The sequence below is a fragment of the Netta rufina genome (assembly GCF_964035555.1).
Source record: "Netta rufina genome assembly, chromosome: 8".
Lineage (NCBI taxonomy): Eukaryota > Metazoa > Chordata > Aves > Anseriformes > Anatidae > Netta > Netta rufina.
This window is the reverse complement of record NC_140131.1, coordinates 20001418-20021946: the sequence shown is the minus strand read 5'-3', so window position 1 is coordinate 20021946 and position 20529 is coordinate 20001418. Positions and strand designations below refer to the sequence as shown.

General features: G+C 42.9%; 1 protein-coding gene across 1 annotated transcript in view; it reads left to right on the top strand.

Moving 5' to 3' along the window:
- Window positions 1-20529, top strand: part of COP1 (COP1 E3 ubiquitin ligase) — a 126610-nt gene that overhangs the window by 35968 nt on the left and 70113 nt on the right. The window contains 2 exon segments of the mRNA XM_084290703.1: window positions 1922-2057; window positions 19118-19261. Coding sequence (XP_084146829.1) covers window positions 1922-2057; window positions 19118-19261 — 280 coding nt within the window.

Genomic DNA, 20529 nt, shown 5'->3' with positions numbered 1-20529 from the left:
GATAACCTGTAATACTTAATTAGGTTTTCTTCTATTCGGAGTCATTCCTGCTTTTTGACACATTTTAAATAGGATTTAATGTGGCTATATGCTTTTTGCAAGATATATGTTTTTGCAGGAGATGCCTGAGAGCCTTCTACTAAGGAGTGGAGAAGTAATATAACTGTAATTATGAAATGGCCTTGCACTTTGACAGGGAAAATGTCTTGAGAAATAACACTTGGTTTTCCAGGCATAGATACAGAATAAATTATAGGAGGACTGTGTGCTTGATCTCAAAATATGGGAAATGGAAGAGTAGCAGCTATTTGCGCCTATTAAAGTGTCAAAGGAGGAGGAAGGAGTCTTTGAAAAATACTGACTGATGTTTACATACTTCTCAAGCTGTTTCCTGTAGTGGTCAGGTGCAGATGATTTAATTTAGAGCAGTACTTTGTTCATTTTGCCTATTTTGATCCATCTGACATGGGTAATGTACCCACAGCCAGGACCCTTAAACATGCTAATTACTGGCCTCCCCTGTTCCTTTATACAATCAAACATTAAACAGTGTGTGAGGGAGACTTCAAAATGCCTTATGACTGTGGAGCAGTATAATTATTTCTGATGGCAGGGAATTACCAAGGTGCAGAAAGTGATTATTCTGTTTTCCCACCAGAAATCATAGTTGAATTTTACCATTGAAACCTTGTTTTTCTTTTCACCCCACTATTTCCAAAGACTTCTAGGGAGTTGAGCTTTGTCACTTCCTCATGCTATTGATAAGGAACTGATAAGGATAACTAGAGCATGAATTCATGACTTCAGAGGCACAAGTGAGGAGTGTGCACGCTGCTGCTGCAGTAGTCTAACAGAAGGCGAGGTGTGCAGTGCTGTGACTTGCATGCTGGCCTGCCTGTAAACTGAGGTGCTGTGTGTTAGTGATCACTGCTCTCAGCTTGGTCTCTTACACTATCGTGCAAAAAGACAACAGAAGTGTAGCGTTAGAGGAAGAAAGGGGGAACTGCTGCAAATTCTGGGGGTAGTTGCAAAGCCTGAGGGCTCTGTCTGGTGTTTGACTGCAGATGCGTGATCACTTTCAGGAAAGCTGGCTTGTCCACAGGGCATTGCTGTAAGCTAGGAATTTTTCCTTATTTAGGAAATTCCAAATTTTAAAACAGTTTAAACAAAATTCCATTCGTACTGAGGAAAGTTAGGACTTGAGGTTGCAGGGAATAATTTTTAGTTATCTATACTGCAATTTAGTTTTAACTTTTGTAGCAAACTTCCATTTTCCACAGAATGTTTATCATTATTCAAGCTGGCTCAATTTCACCTTGTCTGCTGAAGGTCATAATTCCACAAAGCTTACAGCTCAGGGAGTCTTCTGGTTTCATGCTTGTCTCCCTTCTCCAGCCATGAAACAGCTCTCCCCTAGCTCTGTTGCTTTTGGAGTAACAAGAGAAATATTTTCTGCTAGAAGTATTTGGAATGTAATTGACACCAAATGTAGGCATATTGTAACTGAAGTACAATTCAGGGGAAAGGGAATATATTTTCACTTCCATTGAATGCTAGACATATTCTTTACGCTGCATGTTGATGTGCTTAAGGATTTTCTGTTAATAATCTTCGTGGCCTACGGGCTTTGAATTTGACTAAAATAAGTGAGCTCATCTACCAGGAAAGCTGTATTTGTGATCACTAGGCGGATTCTCAATGCAGTAGGTTCACTGGAAAGACTTAATTTACACTCTGAAAATCCTGCTGCCTTCAGGGAATGCTAGAGGTGGGAAATAAAACCTGTTTTTGACCAAGAATCCTTCCCAAATAACAGGCAGATGTGGTGTCACATGAAGATATGCATTTTGATGATTGTTTGCTGCTGTGTTTATTCACCTTATTATTCTTCATCCTCCCCAACTCTGGTACCCCTCCCTAGATGACAGCAGAACCACAAGCCAGCTGGATGAGTTTCAGGAGTGTCTATCCAAGTTCACACGCTACAATTCTGTCCGCCCCCTGGCAACGCTGTCCTATGCTAGTGACCTCTACAATGGCTCCAGCATAGTCTCCAGGTAAGAAATACTGCCACGAAACGCGCTGTTAGAGGCACAATACAGGCAGCTGAGGCCAAATTAATGACTTGTATTAAACAAGTTATGGTCTGTACATGCACAACACTTGACTGTGGCTTCCTGAAATAGTTTGGCAGATGTATGGTTATCATTGATCTGTGAAGGCACTTGAGTACCACAGTACTATTTTCTTCCAGTTTGTATTCAAGACCAAGTGCAGAACCTTTGAGATGCTCATGAGCATCTGCAGCCTTTCTGGGAAGACATGAAGCCTGTTGTGGGCTCAGTGCTCTTCATGTTAGTATGGTTGCATTATAAGTGATACAAGTCTAGGATTTTAAGAAACACTTTTTTTTTTTGGAATTGGTAATGATGAATCCGTGCTGGTGTTAAATGGTGTTGGTGGAGCCAGTCATAATGGCAGGTAGTAAATAGCTGAGTTGTTTATAGCTGTGATTGCTTGACCTCTGCTAAGTGTTGAAAGCTGTTTACCGTGCTCAAACTAGTGAGGGGGTGGTTGTGGTGAAGCCAACTTGATAACTCTGCTCTTGCCAACAATATCTCTGCACCCTCTGCCACGTGGGATGGTCACATCCTGTGCACCACTGAAGTTCATCTGAGCCTGCAGTGGACCTGTTGAGACACCGAAGTTGGTGAAATGTTTAACAGGGTTAGTTTCTTCTAGTTTAACACCATGAACCAGCTCTCAAGCCTGAGAGAACACATGGGATGGGGAGAGGCTGGGACCTGCCAGCAGCCCTTACCTTCAGCTGGTTTCAGCAGCTGTGGAAGCATACCCTGAGGGATTTAATTAGTCTGTGGTAGCCTGTTTAGAGCTGTTGGTAGTGTCAGAAAAGATGATGCAATATATTAATTGGTATTTTTTTTTCTATATGGCACGTATTCAGGACCCATTAGCTCTTCCCAGGCACATTTTACAAAATGAAATGCATTTGTTCACAGCAACCTTCTGATGAGGAGTGGTTGTATCATCCCTATTTTATAGGTAGGGAGCATGGGATCCGGAGTGGCCATACCTGAGGTCTTGAAAGAAACATTACAATAATATGATGAATCGAGCTTGGGCTTTCAGAGTCTAGATCTAATACCTTCCACTAGAGCAATTCAGACAGTGACAAAACAGCTTGAATATTTCTTGAAATACTACAAGAAATACGCATTGCATGAAAAAATTGAAGCATGTGTAGCATAAAATATATATATTTTTAAAGCAGCATTGATCCCTTAACTACTGCAATATGTAGCAGGAATGTGTAATGTCCGACTTGTTCACAGAGGTCAGAACACAATAATCACTGATCTGACGTATATTTAACCTGCACTGATTGGGTTCATGCTAGCTGCAATGAAATGCAGATGGGAATCTCACTGCAACATAGACAAACTTCCTTAGCTACCAACTTGAGCATGGATTGGATTTTGCTCCTTTGCCCTTTTCTCTCCTTGACATTCTGCAAGAACAGCATTTTTGTGGTATTTGGTTAGAAAATGCTGGAAGGGCAGTAAATCTCACTCTGGTTTTGAAGGTATTATAATTCTTGGGTGAAATATAGGTTTGAAAAGTATGTGTTTTATTGTTGTTAAAAATGAAGATACTTCAGGGCCTCCCTCCAAGCCAGCGCTAGAATCGGTAGTTATTTAATGTTCAGTGCATTTAACTCCAAAAAGCTTGGATTCCAACTTAATGTTTCTCCCTTGCTTGTACTTCTTATTAGAAGCATTCAATAAATTTTTAGTTGTTTTTAGTATGTGGGCTGAGTAAGAGTTCACATTTGAGTGTGTCCTTAAGTGCTTCGGTAAAGAAATGCTGCCGAATGTTCTGCTGCTGTAACTCTAGTTAGCTTCTGGCTAGCCAAACAGTTCCTTTAAAGTTTGAATTTGTTAATCAAGAATTTGTATATAATATGTGCTGTCCAACACATTCTGCTGTTCACTATTGTTCTTCATCCTAATTAGTAGGCTCAAGTTCAAAGAGAGCCTCTGAAAGTAATAAGTGAGGTGTGTGAGTCTTGGTGAGGGCAGCTTAGGATAATAAAAACTCACAGGTAACCACGGATGGGGTGAATTAATTACCAGGGTGCTTTAAAAAGATTTCTCACTGAGTGAAATGCTGTGAAAAGTTTTATTGTTTAGAGGACCAGATAAACACATACATACACTGATTCCTAAATGTGCTCCTGGGCATTCTGTAGGAACCTTGAAATAAATGACAAAAAGGTGAGTCTTACTGGTTAGTTGTTGCTGTTGACAAAAATCTGTCCATACATAGCAAATAAGGTTTACAAATAAGGGATCATCAATAAAAAAAAAATCCAGCAAAAACACAAAAACAACCAAAACCCAATCACCTGTATTTTAAAGGGGATGTTTTAACTATATTTAGTAATCTAAGTGGGATTTATCTGAAGTTAAACTTCCTTGTATGTAATGTAGCTTTTTTAAATATATCAAATAAAGGGATATTATAAACTGACAGAATACAGGGGTGCTTGGTTTGCATTGCTTTAACGTGCACTGGGCTCTGAAAACTCCGCTGGCTTGAAGTTTAAGATATATTAACTCTGTGTGCGAAGGAAGTTGATGGAAACATGTTTCTTATCTGCAAAACCTAGTTTATTTATAAGGGAAATAAAACTGGATTTATGGGAAAGGAATGAAAAGTGTAATTAAAGACTGTTTATAAGCAGGCTGAAAAAGTCCCCCAGCTGAGCATTAGGAGTACTCTCCTGAGCCACTTGCCACAAGCATATTTATGAATGCCTGGACTACTGGAGGACTAATAAAAGATGATCAACAACCCCCTGCATGTTGTGTTACCTGGAAACATCCCGGTGAAGTACGAGGAAAGCTGCTGTTGCCTTTCAGGCTGACGAGGAGCCAGTGCTCCAGTGCTGGCGCTCCCTGGGCAGCATCCACACGGTGGCAGCCGCTGGTTGCAGTGCAGGGGGTGGGCAGCAGCCGGTCCCTAAGCTGCATCTTCCATCAGGGATTTGCTATTTTATTGAATAAGGTGCGTGCTGCAAGATGGGAAGCCGGGCCAGGTGTTCTTGCTTTGCTTAGAAGCAGGGCACATGCATGAGAATTGTAACCCTCCTCTTCAACCCGTACTTGCTTCAGGAAAGATCAACAGAGGATGAGCAGTGGAAATAAATGGGAAGATTTGCAGTGGCTAGTTGTTTGGTTTTGCTTCTGTTAACATCAGGGTGACTTTGAGCATGCTTTGCAGTATGAATGTGTGTATAGCTCAATATGCTAAATGTCTCTTCTACACCCAGTTTTCCAAGCACAAAGTGTTTACATGGCTTTCCTGAGCATGTGAAGTTTTGCTAGAATTGGGCCAAGGAATAAATTTTGCATTTATTATGCCCCCAGACAGAGCAGTCGTGAGAGCTTAACTTTTCTTCTCTCCACTTACTGAGGCAGTAAATAGTAGAAGGCTTTCTTTTAAAGATGAGACCGTAAACTGCAGCGTTAGCATTACAATGATTTATGTAGAAAATTGCTTTAGCGCTGTCAGAGGCCTTCAGAGAATAATGTGGCAGTCTTTCATATTTCAAAAAAAAAAAATGAACAGAAAAATAGCAGAAAGGCTACAGCAAGATGTCTGTCTGAAATCTGGTTATCAGCAAGCTGGCTGTGCCTGCTGGAGTCCCCGTGTCTGGTGGAAACGGGGGTGCTTCTGTCCCAGAAGCCCTGAAGATTCTGGGGCAAATGGTATGTAGGTTTTCATAATTGCTTATACTTCAAATGCTTCTGGGCTAGTTTACCACTTCTCCAGAAGGTCTTAAAATGACATCCAAAGGGCTTTGTATACAAAGCTCTTTGGATACAGTCAAAGTACAGCCAAAGCTATATTTGCCTAGAGGCTTATTTACCTCATTAAAGCAAAAATAAAATATTTGGCTGCTGAAATCTCACTCATCAAGATATGGCTTTTACCTTTGGGGTCTGCTGGTTTTTTGATTTATTGTTTTATTACTTATTCTGTTGCCTCTAAGCAGTGTAGGGGATCTGAAGAGACCTTCCTGAGCATTCAAACAGTACAATTAAGCCACAGTTTCAAGGTTGTACTTTTTGTTTGTGTTGACCCTTTCAGTAACATGACCTGAAGTCCTTTCTTCAAAGGTGACATTAAAAGAAAAAAACCATTAGGAGGACATTTTCCGTCTATTCACTGAACCACTCTATTCTTTCATTCCCCTTTTTACTTCAGCTTACTTGCTCGTCCATATAAATTCTGAGATCTGTACTTAATAAGGTGCCTTTTAGTTCTGTATCTACCATAACAAGTCTCTTTTGCCTTTTTTTTTTTTTTTTTTTAATGCACTGTGCTGGCTGGGATTAGATGAGCGCTTTTATTAAGTTTGTGACCAGTGATGCCTCTATCTCGGTGGTAAAGATGAATGAAAGAAACGCGCAAGTGGGTTTATCCTTCACAGGATCACGTCTGAGTGCAATAGATGCTGAGGAGGTGAGAAATGAGGAGGGCTGAATTTTTCTTATAGCCTCTTCTAAGTCAATCATTTTTTGAAATGGGCTCTTATTTAAAGGTGGCAGTTCTAAACTGTGGATGGATCTGTCTTGGCTTGTTCTTCCGAACTGGAGAGAAGAGAAATGCTCAGGTAAAGCAACTTTAACTGCAGAGTGGCAGAGGATATGCGAAAAGTAATACCTGAACCTCATCAGTGTTTGAGCCCTTCCTCTGGCTCTGTTATGTTACTTTGACTCACGTGAAGTTTTGGCCTCCAGACCAGAGGCTGTCTGGGGTTGAAGCAGAATTGTGTTTAATTTGAGCTGGGAAAAACAAAAGCAGCTTTTCTATTACTTTCTCTCCTCTTGAGCATAGAACTCATACATTTCCTAGTACAGGGCTGTGGTCTGGATCCTGTGAGCAGAAGCCGAATAAGATGTGTAACCAGCAGGAGGGTTACACAGATGTCAGCTCCCAGCTCTGACTTCGGGGCAATCTCAGCTCAGCAATGTAACCCTCCTGGTCCTGAGGACAGGCCCGTATCCCAGAAGGGACTGTGAAACCCAAGGTGAACTTGCCAGGTCATATCTCCAGTCCTTGATGGAAAAAATAAACTTTCTGGTGCTTGTGTTGACATTGCAGAGAGTCAGAAGTCTGTTCTTACATCTGCATTTACTTTTAGGGATAAAATTTACATAATTTTAAATTGGGAAGCTAATGAATGAAAGTTTCATAGCCACCAGTGGGACGTTCTTTTCTCTAGTAATTTCAGACTATCTGGTAGTAAGACGATCTTTTTCCCATTAAGCTTTTAGTACTTCAAAGCTGTCTCCATCTGCAGATAATTAGATGGGTTTTTTAATTTAAATCAAATTTTATGAATTTTTATGAATAGTCTGAAAAAGTATTGAAGAGTCCTTGATCAATGTGGGAATCAGCTTTTAAACCAAATGTATTAAACAGAATGATTGTTCCTCATGATCTCTTCTATAATGTGGAGCGATTTCCTGCAGCTGATGCGAGCGGTTCTTGGGAGATGCTGCGTGGTGCCCCCTGGCTGCAGCCCTGTGCTGCTGAGCACTGGAGCAGACCTGAAGAGGTGGCGTTGGACTGCAGACCTCCCAGGGTCCCTTCCAGCCTGGATATCTTGTGTTGTGTCATTAGCTAAAGCAACCTGTAGCTAAGTGCCATTTGTCAAGGCTTATAAATCAAATCCAAGCCTGTGGACTGTGGGCTTGCACTAAAGGCATGTGGTCAGCTTGTCGTGTTTGTGGCTTCCTGCTGAGCATCTTCTCTTTGAAGGAGAAGCCATGTCCTCCTGTGGCTCTGCCACCATGCAAAGTGAGGTTTGCTTCGTTGTACTTCGGGATGCCCCGCTTGAGAAGGGGTGTTAACTGGCAGAGGACCATTTATTCGAATGAGACCGGGCTCTTCAAGGACTGGCTCTGTAAAAGCGCAGGGATTGACAGCGGATGCTGTAGTGCAAAAACGTCCTCTGAGAGGTGGATATCCAGGATGGAGGCTGCTAGCACATGGAAGGCAGGTACATCACTGTATCCTCCCCCCCCCCCTTCCTAAGTGCTCAGTCCAACAGGCTTTTCTATGATTTTCTGTGAGGCTGCAGGCAGCTGCCCTTCTGTTCCTGCTCCTGTCTGTGCAACAGGCAGCACTGCTGGCAGGCGATGGCTGTGATCTGACCTCAGAAATAGGACTTGCAGCCGTGGAGGCTGAGGTTTTGCAGCATCTTCTGTGTGGAAAATGGCATTGACAAAGCCAAGGACAGATTTTTCATGAATTTCACAAACTTGCCTCCCCCATTTCCCGATTTTACAGCTTTCCATAACTGTTGAGTTGGATGCAGTGAGCCTCTGGGCTGATTGCTCGAGGAAACAAAGCCCATTGTTAATGGTGCAGGTGGTTTATTGGGGTCTCTTTAATTTCTAGCCATACCTGTTGGAAATGCCTTGCTTTGGCAGCAGGTCATTACCTGAATAATTAGCACACCTTTAGATTTTTTTTTTTGTTTTCCTTCCTTGATTAGGGGAGTTAGTTTGTTAAATGACAGGTTGGCGTGCGGAGATGTGTGGGGTGGTCTTTAACAGCTCAGAGAACCCTACCAGCAGTTCAGCCTGGAGAAGAGGCTTGAGCAAATGGTAATTAAAAATGGTTATTAATGTTGGCTCTAGTAATAAATACAGGGTGAGACAAGGATGCTTTGGATTCATGTGTTGCCTAAGTGTTGTAGAATCAGTTATGAAGTGATACTGATGGATATGATCTTGTAATCATACAAACAAGCATGTATATACCTATTTGTGTAAATGATGGCGGAAGTCATGTTGAGTTTTTCTGCATAAAACATAAATGAAGGATATTGGAGCCTGTGGAAGGACTGTGTTTTACAGTCCCAAGGCTGATGGATGTTTCTGATGCTGAACTCCTTTTTTAATGTTTGTCCCACTGCCCCTTCGGCTGTGTTTGCAGCTGCGGTGCTCTGGTTTGGAGAAACAAAACCTTTGTTGGGGGCATAATAAATGTGGTGGCTTGGAAACAAGCTTGCAAGCTCTTGATTGGTTTTATGCTCAGAGAGGACTTGAATATCTATCAGAAGTGACTCAGTTTATGCCTACTTGATGGCATGATCCTGCTAGGATGGTACTGCTGTACAGACAACCTTTCAACTGGTCTGAGTTAGGCTTTGGTGTGGAAAAAGTTTTTTACTCTCTCAAACCTGCTTCGTATACAGCATGGGAAGAGGCTGCCAGCTTCCTTTCTGAAAGAGTTTCTCAAGCTTGAAAGCAGAACAGGTGAGTATGTTTGGAGACCTAAAACCTCTTCTACCTTAATATTTTATGATGTTCAAGCTGTGCTTGTGCTACTGTCAGAGCTGTTAATAAGCTGGTAATATCAGCAAAGCTGGGGGAAAGGGAGGGTCCTGTTCTTCAAATAGGAATAGGTTACCTGAAATATTACAGCAGGCAGACCGACAATTTGGCTCAAATGTTAAATGGCATCATAAGAAAAAATGATAAACATTCTGCACTTAACCGTTGGCAATTTTTGGTTAACATTTGTCTACCCTAGCTTATTTAAAAATGGTGCTTTTTGAAACAACTGAATCTAATCCTCATTAACTTGCACGGTAGTTGTCTGCAGTGACTTTGGCTCATTGTACTTCTGTGTATCTGGCATATAAACCCTGGGACTGTCGTCGTCTTCTCTTCAGCATGCAGAAGAGCATCGCCTGGCAGTAAAGTGGCTTTTTATCAATATGCTTTATGTTCAGTTGCTTGCAAAATTCAGTAGTTCCCTATAGGTTTTCTCATCATTAGTGCTAATTAAGCTAGGTTCCCCTGAATACTTATATGAATAAAACTTATTTAGTAGAATAGAATGTCCCTAGCTACACAGTCTCATAAAGTTAGAAGGGGTTTTGGGGTTGTATTTAGAGGAGATTAGTTTCAGGGTTGCTTCCCCACCAAAACAGAGGGGATCTTGGTTTTGAAAGCTGAACTATTGCTGGAAGCAGCCTTTTTCATAGCATAGTGCATTCACTCTCTCATTGGGTTTAAAAAAGGAATAATTCTATTTCATCTAGTGATTGAAAAAGCATGGAAGTAGCTATGTTGGTTTTGACTTCAGAACTGAGAGATGGAGCTAAACCTACCAAACCTCAATTTCAGTTTAATATTCTCCTTTAAATATACTGAGTGGATTGGAAGTATTGCTAAGTTGTCTCTGTTAGAACTGATGGCATTTCATTACACATAAAAGGATTTTTGAAAGCATGAAATGGTCTTAGAACTAGGTCTAATGACATTACTTAGTCAACTTGGTACCTTTTTATACCTTTCTTCAAACAGAGCAGAATAAAACTCTAGGCTACAGTGGCTGTGAGAAAGACGCTGGAAGTGTGACTGCAGCATGATTGGTGCAATAATGTCTTTGTGAGAGCTCAAGAGTTGAGGACTCACCTTCTCTGTGCAGTGCAGACTTAATAAACAGTGATGTCTTTTCTTATTTGTTTCCCAGCTGATAGGAGTGGTTATGAGTAAAAGCTTATAATCAACACACAAAGAGCTGACATTCTGCTGGCTTATTGTCATGCTACAAAGAGGCTGCTGCTAAGCAAGCCTCTGTTTCCATCTGCTGCTTGAAGCCTGGAGGAGGTGCAGTGGCAGGTGTGGGTACCTGAGGTCCATTCAAAGAGCAGCTGGTGCTGCTGAATCTACAGCTGGAGTATCCCAAACGGCTCCAAGAAACGGGATCACACTGAAATAGCTCAGGATCCTCTGTGCTGTTGACGGGGAGATGTGCTGTAACCAGCAACACAGGAGTCTGGGCTGTTGGCCAGCACCGTGCCTTCTTGTGGGATGGTGAGGAGTGATACCACTGTAGGAGGGCTGCTGGCTTGCCCAGTTCTGCTACTGGGGCTCCAGCAGGCTTCTTCCCATGATCTGGTGCTTTGTTCCTTGCTGCGGATAGATGGGAAGAGATTCTCTTGGCTCCAGCAGAGGTAGAACTGAAGCTTTGGTGTATTCTCCATCTACTGCCCCGGTTCAGGTCCGGATCTACTTCATACTCTGGTAAGTTAACGGTGAATGCCTAACAGGGAAAAGAAAAAAGGGAACTCTCAGGCATGCAGCTCACAGCCCTCATGTTCTGCACTGCATGCGACTTTCCCAGGCTGTCTGCCTGCTGTTCTGGAGCTCCCAAGTGCTTCTGCCCATCCCTTTCTTGGTGCTACTCAGTTCATGGACACACCCGTGGTTTGGTCAGAGGGAAACATCTAATGGTATTTCTTCATAGAAAGTGATGTACTTAATCTTGGGCAGGAATGCTTACTTCCTAAAGCACTTTCCCTTTGCTAGAGGAGACCTAGATTGAAACTGAGATCTCTGAGCAAGAGTTCAAATGGATGTTCAGCTTTTTTTCCTTGAAAAGCAGTGTGCACAGTATCAAAGGGACTACGAAGTTGGGTATTTCTGCCAGTTCTTGTTAGTCTGGCTGTAGGCAGAACAGAAATAACTGCAGGTACTGGGTGAGCTTCCTCACTGCTGGGGATGAGGGAGCCCTTGGGGGTGGGAAGTAAATGGGAACTGCAGGTGTGCTCAGGGAATAGGAAGGCCTTCCCAAGTGACTGGGTTGTTCACTTCTATGTGTCTCTTTACAAGGGTCAGGAAGTTTCTCTCTTTGGGCTGTTAGGACTAGTGGCCATTTGGGGCTGACAGACTTGTGCTCAGTTGTATGTTCTCCTTCCCTTCTCTCCTCTTTCCACCTGGTTTTGTTTCTGCTGGGTCAGTTATGGAGCTGATGTTACTGAAATTGTCCTTTTCACTTGAACTTTGCACAGAACTTACCCATGTTCCTTTTTGAAAAGAGATCAAAATGAAAATAGTAGAAATGATGGAAGCCCAAAACAGATTCCATCTGCAAGCTACTTTGATTTAAAACTAACTAAATAAATAAAATTGTCTTGACCTGTGGCATAGGGGATGTGGAGACTTCCTATTTCAGAAAAAGTGGCAGATGAGGTTATCTTTCACAAACATTTTATACTTGATAACTCTTCCCCTCATTCAGACATCTTCGTGTCCTGTTGCCTGTTGGGAGGTGGAGGTTCCTGCAGTGTCTTCTGCACAGGTTTCTACATGGCCTGGTAAGGAACACACAGGGCAGCCTGCAGAATCCCCTAACCAAACATGGGGTTAGGTGAAGAGGATGCATCCAAATCACAGCTTGAAGCAAAAAAATAAAATAAAATAAAATAAAAATGTACGGACAGTAAATCTAACCTCTGCAAGTAGTGGAATAGTCCTGGGCTGTTACTATATTTAGAGTGCTTTGTGCTCCACAGGTCGTCTTCTGGGACGTCTCATCCACTGTAGTGGGTTTACGTGGCAAGGTTTTGGTAGCAGGGAGCCATAGGGGTGATTTCTGTGAGAAAGATCTAGAAGCTGCCCCATGTTTGGGAAGGGCCCCATTGTTTTCCAGATCCGAGCCAATAAGCGATGTTGTTTTTCGCCTCTGTGAGAGCATATTTAAGACAGGGAAAAAACGCTGCGCCACACAGCAGCCGGGAGTGAGGAACAGCCTTGCGCCAAGCCCATGGAGTACCACGGTGGAGCAGGGTTCCACGCTGCAGCCCGTGGAGGAGACCACGGTGGAGCAGGTGGCCCTGCACCGATGGAGGCTGCCGCCTGTGGAAGACCCCTGCCGGAGCAGATTCTGGGCCGGACCTGTAGCCCGTGGAGAGGAGCCCACGCAGGAGCAGGTGATCTGGCAGGAGCTGCTGCCCGTAGGGGAGCCAGGTTGGAGCAGTTTTCTCCTGAGGGATGGACCCCGTGGTACGGACCCATATCTGGAGCAGTTCTGGAAGAGCTGCTGCCTGTGGGAAGCCCACGCCGGATCAGTTCATCAAGGACTGCATCCCGTGGGTGGGACCCCACAGCACAGGGGACGAGAGTGACCGAGAAGGAGCGGCAGAGAAGAAGTGCTGTAGACTGACCATAACCCCCATTCCCCCGTTCCCCTGCGCCGCTCGGGGGGAGGAGGTGGAAGAGGGTGGATGGGGGGAAGGTGCTTTTGGTTTTTTTTTCCTTTGTTTTCTCACTTCTCTCGCTTGTTAGTTGTAGGCAATAAATCTTACTATCTCCTTATGCCGAGTCTGTTTTGCCCGTTACAATAATTATTGCGTGATTTTCTCGTCCTTATCTCAATCCTTGAGCCCTTTTCACATATTTTCTCCCCATTCCTCTTTGAGGAGGGGGAGTGAGAGAGCGGCTGTGGTGGAGCTCGGCTGCCCACTCGAGCGGAACCACGACATCCACCAAAATCAGTTCTTCATCAGATCTCAATTAGTCTTGAATCTGATCCATTAAGAGGCCATAATTATGGTAGCTGAGACATCTGTCAGATTTGTCCTCTAATCAAGCTAATTTTCTGATGATCTGGGGTCGTGTCTAACCCTGGTTGATGCGGTTCTTAAGGATGAAGATGTTTGCTGTGAGGGAATCGGTAAGTGGCGTCTCGTTTGGATAGCTAACTTGTCTGCTGGTACAGCACTCTGCAGAACTGATGGGTTTTTCTTTAAGGGGGACTTCCTCAGATTTAGGGACTACAGCGGCCTGGCTGGGGTTGTGGTGTGTTAGCACAGCTGATTTAAAAAACCTCCCTTGCAGCACAGCAACTGGAATGGGGTGGGACATGGACTGATGGTGCTCTATGCGTGTTGTGGCACTGGCTCAGGACTTTGCCCAGTGACAGACTTCATTTAGATGGTGCTCTGCAGTAAGGAGTAACTGATGCAACTGTTGCTTTACAATTTAAAAAGAAAAACAATATTTTAGCCATGTACAGCTTTAGCATAATAGTCTTTTGATACTGAAACTTCATACGCCTTGTCTCAGTAACCTTTGCTTTTATATGTGACAAAACTTTGTCTTTGAGGTGATGAAGCACAAAATGAGTATTGTTAGAGCAGCTTCCTATGCCTGAACGTAGCTTTGTTTTTAAAACCACAAATTAGTATGCTAGTGCACACTTAGTGACACTAATTACATTGCCTTAAAATAAAAGTCTGCTGTAAAAATGGTCTCTCAGGCATGTGATGTTAATACGAATTTCTGTATTGGTCCCAGGTGCCAAACAGTCTGCAATGGTGGTCACGATGTTGGACTGTTACCTATATTTATACTCTTTTGACTTCATTGTTTCTAAATGGATGTTGGAAGTAGGCGAACAGGCTCCAAGGAATAGGCTTGGGGATTGTTGAAGCGACAGAATATCCCTGAGAGGCTGGGGAGTGGGAGCATGAAGTGAGACTTTCAGGAAATGTAAGCAAAGAACAAACACTGCTGCTGTCACCCCACCTGTCTCCCACTAGTTAATGTTTTCCCCAATTTAAAGAGAGCAATCTGTCCATATCCCCATTGAATGTGGGGCCAAGGTAAGATGGCAAATGGGACTGGAGATGTAGAAATAAAAATAGCCTGTTATTAGCTAGAAGTAGAATTGACAGGATTTGGTGTATTCAGTCTTAAATCATATACAGTCCCATGGGAGGGACTGAATTGTATGCTCTGTGGAAGTGGCACCTTCTGCTGCCCCCAGTCTTGTTATCAAGTCAGGATTCATGACTAGTGGTGATCGTAGTGTGTGTGTGTAGTGGAAACAGTGTTCAGGGATTACCAGTGTCAGGTTCTCCCTGCCACCACCACCGTGCCGTGCAGCAGCAAGGATTGGGTGACAGTGGTGGGACAAAGCAAACCTTTGTCTATGCCAAGTGAGTCTTCTGGCGACTGCTTGCTAGTTCTAGTATGAAGTGTTTCAACACCAGTTGTGCTGTCACCTGGTTTGTAAACACTATGGCTTTGTCAGCCTCACTTTTCCCCTCCCTCAGCCCTCTGTTAGCCAAAGCCAAGAGTTCAGCCTTTCTGGTGCCTCCCTTGTAAGGCAGCTGCTCCGTTCCTTTAATTATTCTGATTGCCCATCTGTATGCGTTCTCCAGCTCCAGCGTGTCCTCTGGGCATGTGGCAAACACAACTGCGTGCACCATCGGGATGCAAATGTAGCAAGGCTTTATACTGTGGTAAAAATGGGAAATACTCATTCTTCACTGGGTCCCCACAGGTCTGCCCTCAATGCCAAGCCGAGCTTCCAGACATGTTTCAGAAGCAATTTATTTCCTAATTCCATTTGTTAGCTACAAGTGCTCTCCAAGGTCATGGGTTTTAGAATTAAAATGAAGAAGTTGATTTATAATCTCGGATTGAGAATAAGGAAAAGCAGCAGAGAAATCAGAGTTCTGGAGAGTGCCTTTGCTTTCCATATGAGGCTGGTTGCTTGACTTTGTAGGAAAAATAAAGCAGTGGCTCGGGAATTGGAGATGTCTGTCTTGTTTTCCCTAAAACAGGACAATTGGTTCCTTTCAATTTGATCTCTACAAGTAAATTCTGTAGCGCATTGATAAATCTTTTCAAAAAAGCTCAGCAGTTCTTGTGTCCCCAAAAGATTCCTTATAAAAATTCAGATAGTTGTTTGTCAGAAATGGAGTTCAAAAGCGTTGGCTTTAAAAAGGAGGGAGGAGGAAAAACCAATTGTTAATTGCTTCTAATGTGCACAGATTCGAGGAGCAAGGGTCACTGTTAGTCTGAAAGGAAACTGCAGTGGATGCTCAAATGCTTGAAGTATGGCTTACCTCCAGCACTTCCTTAAATATTGGAAATAACAGAAAATACTACAGCAGTTTCTTGGTTTTATTAGTTTTTCGTGTTCTTTTAGCCTTCCTTCTAATAGTTTTTGAAGCTTGTTTTAAAGTATCTCCTTAGCTCATTAGAAAAATCAAACTATGGGTTTTTCCTTCTTGGGAAGGACAAATGAAGAAAACCATCAAGTTCATTAAACAAACGTTGTTGCTGACATTGACTAACTTGTGACAGTGATGTGCCCTGTCTTTTTACCTGTGGCCCATGCTTTGCTGCCCTGCTATGGCATCTTGGGCTTCCTTCCTTCCTTCTCTGTGCCAGCCAGGCAGTTGTACTCTTTTTCTCAGGGTAAGCCCGTTCATGAGCTGCAGAAAGCAGCCACGTTCTTGGCCAGTTTGGGTATTTCTGGTGAAGAGCTGTCTTAGCCCTCAGTGCAGAGGACAACCTGCAGTCTCTAGAGGTGGTTGCTTCAGGCTGGAGTTGAGGTGGGTGTATAGTCCACCTGCTCTCTCGCATGCTTTGACTGTATAAATGTGTCACCTGAAAACCAGGTTTCAAGAGTTAGCCCCATTGTGTCTGTTGGCAACAAATAAAACCAAGTTCTCTGAATTTCATACAGATAAATGTGTGTAAGCCAGTGTTCATATTGAAACAAAAAGGCTTCAGACAGTAAGTGACAGGAATTCCATCGAGCTAGTTAAATGCAAATGAGCCCTGCTTAATACTAAACACGTTTAGAAGACTTGCAGGAAAAAGCATGGAAATAACTGTTACCATGCAAGTGGGCTGTTTGTCCTAATCCTGATCAGTCCAGGGGGAAGCAGAGCTTTGCAGATATTAGGAATGGTTTTGTATGGTAAATAATCTGCTCCATTAGTTGTTTAAACTGTTCGTATTTCTCTTTTGTAAACCACTTCCTAAAGGCTGACTGGCAGAGAAGTAGAAATGTTTTGTACGAGCGCTGTGTGCCATGCATCGTTTGTGGAGGGCAGGGCGCAATGCTGCGTGAGGTTGCTGTGCTGGGTTTGCCTGCCTTTCTCACGGCCGACGAACATCTGAGCAGGTGGTGGTTTATTTGTGCATCAGTTTTCTCCCTGCAGTGTCTTTGATACTGTTTGAAGGTCGCAGGTCTGGCAATCCGTTTCATTGGCTGATTCTTTTTATTAATTTTTTAATGGTATGTTAACTTTACTGACATATTGAAATACTCATTTGTTATGTCTACAGTATGTCTTTAGCATTAATTCAAATTTCTTATTTGGAGAAGCAAACCTACCCCAGGTGAGACAGTGTTCTGTTCTAATAACTTGGCTTTTTGCAAGACATGGTAATATATTATTTTTCTTCAGCAGAAGGATGAAGGTATAAATTGAACCCAAGTAGATGAATTGCTGCCATCAGTTTGGTTGTGCTCTACCTGAATCTACGGGGCAGTAAACAGGAGCCGAGACAGCAGTTCAGTTAAGATTGTGATACAAGTAAATCCATTCTTTCGGTATATGGACTTTCGATTATAAAATTCTTCCATAGAGCAGAGTGAGCTGGCAAGACAAGACAGGCCTGAAAGGTGCTTTTGTCCTGCCTGTATAAAAAGTGATGGGGCTGACAGAGATCTGAGGAGGGGTGAAAGCAGCTTGCTGCTTTACTGCTTGCTTTGCCTCTCCCATTTTATATAAACAGGTGCATTCTTGCCTACTTTAATCCCCAGCCATTAGCACGTTCATTTTCTTTACCTTTTTCTGGGCTTGCGATTTGGCAGGCTTGGCCTGCCTAACTGACTTCTCCAGCAAACCCAGTCATGGTGGGGCTGTCTCCTGCTGCTGCTCTGGTGAATTTTAGGTTCTGGAGTTAAAAGGCCAAATTTCAAGCTGCTTCATTGAATTATTTTGTGTCATCAGACTGCATATCAACAGTCCTCTGTGGTTTAAAAATAACTGGATAACTTGATCCTTTACGAGGATCTGAAAACTGGCAGTTGAATTTATCTTCCCTTGAAAGCATTGCAGTGCCTTCAGCTTCTCAGCTATTGCAAGGGGTAGTAAAACATGAGCTGTTGAAGCTGTGAGGGCAGCCTGAAGAGCCCCCTCTTTTAACTGGTTCGTTGCTTTCTGACTGTAGGAAGTTACCTTAAGTGCCTCAGCTCAGGATTTACAGGCTGTATGAATGTGAAAATCTGATCAGCCAAAGCTAGGTGTTCTCTGCTGTCATTCAGAACTTGCTGGCTGGTGCGCAAATGCCATGGCTTCTTGAAAAAGTTGTGGTAGGGACCGGTGAGATTGAAATTTTAATTACTGAGTGGGTAAGGCCCAAGAGGGATCTGTGGAAGTAGTAGAAGATTGCTTCGTCAAGAGATTTGAGGAGATCTGGCACCCCATCATAGCAACCTGGGGACTGAGGGCAAATGCTGCACCCAACCACTTTCTAGGAGTAGCAGCAAATTTTTGATAGGTGTCTGCAGGCATCCCTCCTGCTGAACCTCAGGCTCCTTCAGAATAAGGAGCTACTTCTAGAAAGCAGGTTTACTTCTCTGGCTACTGGATGTTTAATGGATTTCTCTCGAGCCCTTGCAAGCTGTGAAAGTAGCAATGACGCGAGCTCTGTATAACCTGCTGCCTGCATCCCTCTCAGATGTGTGTCATGTACAACCCCAGGCTTTTCTCATTTGCAGCTTAACTTTGTTATGAGGTGACTGCTTTTACTTGCAACTTCATTGATATCTATTACAAACTTGCCCTGCAGTTCAAGAAAGTAAGTGCCTATGTTTCCAAGAGCAACCCTAAGTGGAAGTCATAGTGTGCAAGTGTTTTACAGTATCGATGATAGGCATTTTAGCCCTTTGTTGTTGCTTAGGGAATTTAGAGGGCCTTTCTCTACAAGTACTGATTTACTCTGCATTGACACTTACAGTTCACTAAGCTGCTGTATACAAGAGCTAAGGGATGGAGCAATGCAACCAAAAGAAATTAATTGGCAGTTATCCCATAGCATCTTGTTTTCAAAGACCATACAGCTGAATTTTAAGCATGTTTCCAGGGTGAGCTGTCAGCTTTGATGTTCAGGTGCTGTATAATGTAGCTGGTGTAGCTGAACTGTAAAAACTTCTAGAGCACCTGAACAAAAGTTAATTTGTAAATCAAAATGTATGTGCACTTGGAGGGGATTAGAAGATGGTGCCTGAGAGCAAGAAAACTGTTTGCCAGACCTTTCTAAGGTGCTCTGAATGGGGTCTTTGCTAACTGCACTCTTCAGAAGGATCATGATCGTCAGCTCTGCCAAACTGAAGGTTCAGATGGTAAAATACCCTGCTGCTAAGTGCATGTCTTGTGTGGCATGGTTCTCAATCTGTGCTTTTTTTTCCCTAGTATTGAGTTTGACCGAGACTGTGACTACTTTGCCATTGCTGGGGTGACAAAGAAGATTAAAGTCTATGAGTATGGTACAGTCATTCAGGATGCAGTGGATATTCACTACCCTGAGAATGAAATGACCTGTAATTCCAAAATCAGGTAGGTGTTGACTTTGCATTTACACTCGAATCGCCTTTTTTATTTTGTCTAGTGGCTGTTTTGCTTTCTTCATTCATTTCAGTAATGTTTGGCAGGGAAGGGAAGGGTGGAAAGCAGGAGCTGGTAGAGAGCTTGCTTCAAGTTCTGAGTGGGACAAGGTGGTGGTGGCACAAAGGATTGGGTATGCCAGGCTCATCCAAGGGAACAGCAGGCCCAGGTGTTCAGGCAGTAAGAGGGGCATATGGTAGTGAACTGTCTTCATGTTCCTTGTAAATGCTCTTGGATACGCACTTGGTTAAAAGCAGAGTAAAACCAGAGTAGTGGATCTGCTACAGGTAATGACTGAGCTTATCTAAAGATAACTTTTGTCCCTGGCTCTTCATAAGAGCCACCAGTTCTTTCATGCTCTGTTCATTTTGTTGACTGGATCCTTTCCATTGTGCTAAGAAGCTGCTAGTCCTCAAGAAACGTGCCTCATGTGCACCTTCTGCCGATGAATTTATATCTGCTTGAAGTAGTGTTTGAGCCTCCTTATGTTGAGCTTTTGGGAAAAGACTTCGCTTGATTTTTGGCTTTGTGCTTCTATCGTTAACTGTCAACCAGATCTCTAATCTTTTTAGATGATTCAAGTCAAAGAAATTATAGACCACCCCAGAATTTCAATTGAAAGAATCCAACTAATGTAACTTAAAGGCCTAATTCAAAAATTCAGTTACAGTTCAAAGGTAAATAATATAGGCAATCAAACCAATCCCGTGCTATAAGAGAAAACTTCAGCACTCCTGAACTCGTTTGTTTTTACACAGTACTCTACATTTTTAAAACAGTAAAGCACCTGCAAAAGTGTAGGCAACAGATTTATGTAAGTCCAGCTTCTACTAAAATAAAATGGTGTACAACAAGAATAATAATGTTTGCAAGTCTGCTTTATAGCATAAAAGAATAATTTTGTACTTGATATGTTCCATAAGATAGATAAGTCACGCTTCTGTTGGTTATGTTGATTATTGTATATGTGTATTTTATGGAGGAGAAGATGTAAATACAACTACTTAGGGACTAGCTTTCCAGATTTCTCTATTTGAGTGAAGGTGTTCATTATGGACTAGGCAGCATACAAATGTAGTAGGCTCTCTCCCTGTGCACCTGTGTTTGTATACAGTTTGCATTTATTTAAATGCACCCTTTTGCTTAGAATGAGCCTTTTCTAATCAACTACTGGCTTTCTTCATTCTTGCCTGCTCTCTTTTCATGGCATTGGTATTTAT